The sequence below is a fragment of the Silene latifolia genome, chromosome Y (assembly GCF_048544455.1).
Source record: "Silene latifolia isolate original U9 population chromosome Y, ASM4854445v1, whole genome shotgun sequence".
NCBI lineage: Eukaryota > Viridiplantae > Streptophyta > Magnoliopsida > Caryophyllales > Caryophyllaceae > Silene > Silene latifolia.
The window spans coordinates 62,092,078-62,099,541 of NC_133538.1; the positions used below are offsets into that span (position 1 = coordinate 62,092,078).

General features: G+C 41.8%; 2 protein-coding genes across 2 annotated transcripts; one reads left to right on the top strand and one right to left on the bottom strand.

Moving 5' to 3' along the window:
• Positions 1 to 647: 647 nt before the first annotated feature.
• Positions 648 to 1,319, bottom strand: LOC141628190 (uncharacterized). The gene has a single exon (XM_074441363.1). The coding sequence runs from the start codon at positions 1,317 to 1,319 to the stop codon at positions 648 to 650; it is 672 nt and encodes a 223-aa protein (XP_074297464.1).
• A 1,373-nt stretch (positions 1,320 to 2,692) lies between these two features.
• LOC141628191 (uncharacterized) lies at positions 2,693 to 7,069 on the top strand. The gene is made up of 3 exons (XM_074441364.1): positions 2,693 to 4,601; positions 5,522 to 5,623; positions 6,621 to 7,069. Exons 1-3 carry the CDS (start codon positions 2,693 to 2,695, stop codon positions 7,067 to 7,069), a joined length of 2,460 nt encoding a protein of 819 aa, XP_074297465.1.
• Positions 7,070 to 7,464: the final 395 nt, after the last annotated feature.

The window sequence follows — 7,464 nt, forward strand, 5'->3', positions numbered from 1 at the left end:
ATTTTCTCTTACCATAAACCCAGAAATACTACTTTATTCATCTTCTATGTCAGTCCTTAGTGTTTGAACATCTCATAGTTCTGGTCCAAGAACTCCGTCGAGTCCACTTTCACCATGCCGGATCCGACTCGAAATCCGTGTCAGGGTCGTGTCCGTCGGATACACAGGGTTGGGTGAAGAGTCCGAACATCACAGCATAAGTATTCTGAAAACTGCCCTGACCAGTGTTGAAGACAGGACCCTGAAAATTATCCTGACCATTATTGAAGACATTGCCAACAAAACGCTATGTTCATCAGATGATATCATTTATCCACTGTGTGACCATATTTCTTACAGTAATTGCAAAAATAGGCTTTTCTTGCTGCTGGTTCTGCTGGTTCTACTGGTTATGTGGACCCTGGTGATATTGGTTATGAAAACCCTGATTTTGAACTAGAGCCTTGCCTTTGTAATTGGGATTATAACCACTGTTGCTACTAGTAGAAGCCTTGTTGGAGTGAAAACCATAATTCCCATTCTTATTGTATCCCTGAAAACCTTTGTTCCCAGAACTGCCACCAGTAAGAATTGTTTCTGAAATTAAGATTCTTGACTAACATGGCTGCTGAATCTGCTTGAAACTGAGAAGAATTGTGTATTTCCCTCTATCTCTCTTCTTGCAAGAGATTGCTGTATATGACTGCAAGCTTTGGTAATGGATTCTGCAACAAGATGGTGCCTCGTATGGCTGCATATGAATCATTTAAACCCATCAGAAACTGTACTGCTCGTTGATATTCTTGAAATTCCAACTGCTTCTCCTTTGCACCACAGGTGCAATTACACGAACACCTGGGATTCATTCCCATACCCTCAATCTCATCCCATACTGACTTGACTTTGGTGAAGTAGGCTGATATACTGTCACTGCCTTGTGAAAAATCTGTGAGTTTCTTCTGAACACTATATAACTGAGCACCATTAGATTGTCCAAATCTATCTTCTAATTCCTTCCAAGCAATCTGTGTACCACTATACAAGATTGACTCAGCAATTTCTGGGGAGACTGAGTTCAGGATCCAAGAAAACACAATATCATTGCATCGTTGCCACTTGTTCGCGGTTGGTGCTGTATCAGAAGGCCTAAGAATGCTGCCATTAATGAAGCCCAGCTTGTTCTTTGCAGAGAGAGCGATCAACATCGATCTTTTCCAACTTCCATAACCAGTTCCTTCAAAAGGTTTCGCCACAAGCTTCACACCAGTGAGATCAGAAGGATGAATATAGCGGGGATCATCAACACCTTGATCATTGACTGCGTTTTCTGTTTCTGGCATGTTTGATTATATGATGTTTGTAGGAAAGAAAAGATTGTTGTAAAGAAAATATGAAGATATGAAAGAATTGAGTATGAAGATGTGAAGAGCAAAAGTATGAAGATATGAAGATACAAAGAAAGAATGATGAAGATATGAATGGGGAAGCTAAAAAAAACAGCAGAAACAGGATCAAGTTAATGATCCTGCTCTGATACCATGAAGGAGTTTGAATAAACTCATGGTAAAGAGATTGAATTAAACAAAGAGAGAGTTGTAGAGATGCTAGAGAGAGGATTCAACAATAATTGAGAAAGTTTGTACTTGATAGAATGAATTCGTGAGAATGACTGAGTACATGTTTTCCTTTATATAGGAAAAATTATAACTACTTCCCTAGAATTTAGGAAACTTCTAACTAACTTTTAACAACTTATAACTAACAGCTCTTGACTATATTTCTTATATTCTAACAATTTAAGCTTCTGATGGATATTAGTCATTTGATATCTGCATTTTTATCTCCCACAGGATGGCATTTCGTATATGATTGTTTAGAAGTTCTCAGGTGAACTACTTTTCACCGTAACTCCTGAAAGAAAAAATCGCTTCAAAAGCCGTGACCCGTCTATGCTCGTTAATGTATGGATATCTTGGAGTGCTTGGTACTTACCTCAGGAGAAGAGAGCTTAGATAACTAATTAACTAGGTGCATTCAGACAGAACTGTTGTCTTTCTATGAAGAAAGTTAGGATGTGAAAGAAACACACTTCAAACGTAGCAATGTAGCAGTTATAGATAGGTGGAGGCCCTATAAGGTTGGATGACTTGGACCTGACCATAAGGGATCCACTCACATCAGAATCCCACTTAACTTTCATTATTTGCATTTGCATTTAAAAATCTTATTAATTTGGATTAATGCCTGAAGGTGCAAGTAGTTGGTCCTTTTTTTTTTCATTTTTTGGTTTGTTTTCATCCAGTGCCTCACTTTGTATTTCTTTTTCTTTCTCTTCCTGAGTGTCATAACTTCTTGATGGAATATTGGTTGGCCACTAATGCATCTGAGGTAGTACTTCTTATTATTTATTTTTTGAGTTTTATTTTAAAGTTTTTGAGTTTTACTTTAGTATAAAGTTTTTGAGCACATTATATTAGGCCGAATTAGGCCCAATAACAATTAGGGTTTAATCCCGTCTCAATTATTGTAAATGTATTTAAGCAATGGCATGATAATGAGAAGCAACACACAAAATTACCAAATCAAATATACCGTCTAAATTATCATCGTAGCAGCTTACATGTTTCGATCCCTAACCCTATTTTCCTAGCTTCCGCGCCTCTTCTTCCCCAAACATCCTTTCTTTCTCCTCTGTTTTTCGTCTTCAACAATTATGACGAAAGACGGCGATATTCCTATCTCAACCGCTGAAACTGGTTCTTCGACCAAAATTGATGTCATGTCTCCCTTTTATCTCGGGAATCATGATCTTCCTAATCTGGTTATCACAAATATTAAACTCCGTCATGACAATTACGACGAGTGGAGTCGGTCCATCAAGAAATCGCTTAAATCACGCCGCAAATTTGGCTTTTGCGATGGCTCGATTAAAAAACCGACTAATGAATTACTTCTGGAGCAATGGGAGGTGATTCATTGCACACTTGTGCAATGGATTATGCATACTATCGATTCGTCTTTACGGAGTAGCATTTCTGATTTTGACGAAGCACATCTCCTGTGGAACGATTTGGCAGACCGATTCTCGGCTGTTGACGGATCAAAAATTCACGGTGTTAAATCCGATCTTCATGATTGCAAACAAGAAAAAGGTATGTCTGTCACCTCTTATTTTGGGAAACTCAAGGTTTTGTGGGATGCTCTCGCAAATTACGAGCCTCCATTTTCGTGCAAATGTGGTAATTGCACTTGCGGCATTTCCACGGATGCTCTGGCTCGACAAGACTCCGAAAGATTGCATAAATTCCTCCTGGGGTTAGACCGTACAATTTACAGTAACTTACGGTCTCACATTTTGTCCCTCGACGTCCTGCCCTCTGTTAATCGTGCATTTCAGTTAGCTGTGCAAGAGGAACGCCTGAAGTGCGGGTCTAATTTCTCGGAGGAGCCACCTGAGGTGGCGGCGTTTGTTGTCCGTCATCCTCCTGCTGCCACAAAACCTGCTGCCTCTGCTCCGGATTGGCGGGCACTTCGGGAACAAGAGCGACAGGAACGTCGTAAGCTGACATGTTCTCACTGCACTATGCCTGGTCATGAATCAGTAGGGTGTTTTATCCGATTACAGAAATTTCCGGAGTGGTGGGGCGACCGTCCCCGTACCCTTGAAGAAGTTCGGGCTCGTCAAAGGGCTAATACGGGTTCTGGTGCCTCTACTTCCTCTGCCCGTGCAAATGCACTCATGACCAACCCTCACTCGTGTTCTACTGATCGTCTCTCTGGTATGTTTTCTGATTGGATAATCGATACCGGAGCTTCCCATCATGTCACCGGCGATATTACATGGTTAACTAGCACTCACTCTATTCCGCCTTGTCCCATAACCCTTCCTAATGGACAATGTGTTTTAGCCAAAATTGCTGGCACGGTTTACTTAAATGATAAATTGATCTTAACTAATGTGTTATTTGTGCCTAGTCTAACCTGTAACTTGCTCTCTGTATCTCAATTAGTTGCTTCGACTAATTATATTTTGAGCTTTACTCACAATTCTTGTCACATTCAGGACCCTTCGTTGAGGATGAGGATTGGAGTCGGTGAGCTGCGGGATGGGCTCTATTTTTTTCGAGTGGTGGGACGGAAAGCTGAAGTGCATCGGGTGAGCGTCGAAGCCTCTTTTGACTTATGGCACAAACGTCTTGGCCACCCTTCCAATAAAGTTGTCACTTTAATTCCTCTTGTTAGCAAAAATTCTATTATTGACGCACCTTGCGATATTTGTCATCATGCAAAACAAGTCCGTTCTAGTTTTTATTTGAGTAATAATAAAGCATCGGACATTTTTGAGTTGATTCATTGTGACTTGTGGGGTGCTTATCGAACACCATCGTCTTGTGGTGCCAAGTATTTTTTGACTATCGTTGACGATTATTCAAGGGCCGTTTGGGTATATCTTTTGTTTGATAAAACTGAAGTTACCTCTATGTTTAAAAATTTTTTAGCCATGGTTGATACTCAATTCTCAAAACGGGTTAAAACAGTCCGTTCCGATAATGGTACAGAGTTTAATGCCATTGCCAATTTTTTTACCTCCAATGGCATTACTTTCCAGACTTCATGTGTTGGTACCCCTCAACAAAACGGGCGAGTCGAGCGCAAACACCGTCATATCCTCAATGTTGCCCGCGCCTTGATGTTTCAGGCTCACTTACCGACTTCTTTTTGGGGGGAGTGTGTCTTGTCCGCCGCTTATCTGATTAATCGCACCCCTTCTTTTCTCCTTGACAAAAAGACCCCATATGAATTATTGTTTGGGACTCCTCCTTCGTATGATAATATTCGGGTTTTCGGTTGTCTCTGTTTTGTTCATAATCAATATACAAAAGGTGACAAATTTGCTAGTCGGAGCCGTAAATGTATCTTCGTGGGTTATCCATACAATAAAAAGGGTTGGAAGGTTTACGATATGGCCCCTAGGTGATATCTTTGTATCAAGGGATGTTCACTTCTACGAATCCCATTTTCCCTATACGCCTCCTAGTCCCTCGGGTGAAAACGCTCCTCTTGATCCATTAATTCCAAACGCATACCACGAGGAGCATGATATGTCCGATCTTGATTCGCCACATACGGGGATGCCGAGCACCTCAAATTTAGCGGGTGATTCCGAGCTTCATTCGACGATTCGGCCCATTCGGACACAAGGTCCGATGAGTCCGCTATTTCCAAGTCTCCCAATATTGATGGTATTGAAAATCCCTCTATTGAAGATAATATTTCCAACCATGCGATAATGTTGCCTGAGACCGGTCCTCGTGATGAACGATACGGTGTCCTTGGGCGTGGCCACCGCCTTAAGATTCCTTCCACCAGGCTGCGTGGGTTTGTCGTAGGTACTGTTCTGCCGATCCCACGACACCACTTGTCCTCCCCGACTGCTCTTCCGCAAGCTCATCTCCTTCCTCCTCCTCGGGTACACCCTACGCTCTTGCCAATTACATTAATTGTAATAAATTTTCTATGTCCCATCGTCACTTTCTTGCAGCTATTACAGAAGGCATTCAGCCTCCTTCCTTCCGTGTGGCTATTACTGATCCTAAATGGTGCCAAGCTATGCGGGATGAAATCTTGGCTCTCGAAAAAAATGGTACATGGGACCTTACCGATCTTCCGCGATAAAAAGGCGCTTGGGTGTCGTTGGGTATATAAAATCAAGTATAAATCCGATGGCCAAATCGAGCGATATAAAGCCCGTCTTGTGATTTTTGGGAATCACCAAGTTGAGGGAATTGATTTTGGAGAAACTTTCGCTCCTGTCGTAAAAATGGTGACGATTCGGGCATTTCTGTTGTGGGTCGCCATTAAGCGATGGGAACTACATCGAGATGGATGTCCATAATGCCTTCTTACATGGCGATCTCACCGAAGAAGTATACATGAGATTACCACCGGGATTTAGTAAAGGAAACGAAGGAAAAGTTTGTCGCTTGCGCAACTCATTGTATGGGTTACGACGGGCGCCTCATTGTTGGTTTGCAAAACTTGGCTCCGCTTTGCGCGAATATGGGTTTACTCAATCCTACTCAGATTACTCTCTCTTTAGCTACACTTCAGGCGAGGTATGTATCCATGTTCTGGTTTATGTGGACGATCTCGTTATTGCCGGCAACAATACCGTAGCTATTTCTAAATTCAAAATCTACCTTAATAGCTGTTTTCATATGAAAGACTTGGGTCATTTGAAATATTTTTTGGGCATTGAGGTCGCTCGGACTTCCGAAGGCATTTTTCTTAATCAACGAAAATATGCCCTCGATATTATTTCGAAACGGGCTGCTCGGCGCCAAACCCGCGATCACTCCCATCGAACAGCACCACAATTTGGGTTTGGCCTCGGGTACTCTTGTCGAAGATGTCGAGTCCTATCGTCGCCTTGTGGGTCGCCTTGTCTATCTCGCCGTCACACGACACGATTTATCCTATGCCGTACATATTTTGTCCCAATTTTTGCATCGACCACGCAAAGAGCACATGGACGCGGCTCTTCGTGTCGTTCGTTATTTAAAAGGCAAGCCGGGTCAGGGGGTTCTCTTACGGGCCGATAGCACTTTACATGTTTAGGTGGTGTGATTCGGACTATGCAGGGTGTCCTTTAACCCGTCGCTCTGTCTCGGGATGGGCCGTCTTTATAGGTAACTCGCCTGTTTCTTGGAAAACAAAAAAACAACAGACGGTCTCTTTATCTTCTGCTGAGGCCGAATATCGCTCTATGGCTGCTGTTTTATGTGAGCTCAAGTGGCTTAAAGGTCTGCTATCCTGTTTGGGTGTCTCGCTTCCGCGCTCTATACAACTTTTTTGTGATAATCAATCGGCTCTTCACATCGCTCAAAACCCGGTCTATCATGAACGAACTAAGCATATCGAGGTGGACTGTCATTTTATCCGCGATGCTATCTCCGATGGATTGATTGCTACTTCTCATGTTGATTCTCGGTCTCAGATTGCCGACATTTTTACTAAAGCCTTAGGCTCCAATCAGTTTGAATTTCTCCTCCGCAAACTGGGCGTTCTTGATCTACACGCTCCAGTTTGAGGGGGGGTATTAGGCCGAATTAGGCCCAATAACAATTAGGGTTTAATCCCGTCTCAATTATTGTAAATGTATTTAAGCAATGGCATGATAATGAGAAGCAACACACAAAATTACCAAATCAAATATACCGTCTAAATTATCACATTACCTAAAACATTACACTAAAAAAAAATATAATATTGCTCAAAAACTATATTTATAAATGATAATATGCTCAGAAAAAATGTGTATATACTCAAAAACTACAAGGCCTGAGTTACTACCTCAGATGCGTAATCATTTTTCTCTATGAGTATCAGGGTTGTAAACTATTTGTTGCTCCCATTACTGATCTTTATAAGCTTTACTGATCTTTATAAGCTTTTCATGCCAATACTTTTTTTTGCTGCTGATAG

Bases quoted from the DNA above. Each gene is read 5' to 3' on its own strand.
- LOC141628190 (XM_074441363.1), bottom strand. From the start codon at position 1,319: ATGCCAGAAACAGAAAACGCAGTCAATGATCAAGGTGTTGATGATCCC.
- LOC141628191 (XM_074441364.1), top strand. From the start codon at position 2,693: ATGACGAAAGACGGCGATATTCCTATCTCAACCGCTGAAACTGGTTCT. The intron at 4,602-5,521 runs GTACCCCTCAAC...ACTTTCTTGCAG, and splicing joins TTTCCAGACTTCATGTGTTG to CTATTACAGAAGGCATTCAG. The intron at 5,624-6,620 runs GTACATGGGACC...CGGACTATGCAG, and splicing joins CTTGGCTCTCGAAAAAAATG to GGTGTCCTTTAACCCGTCGC.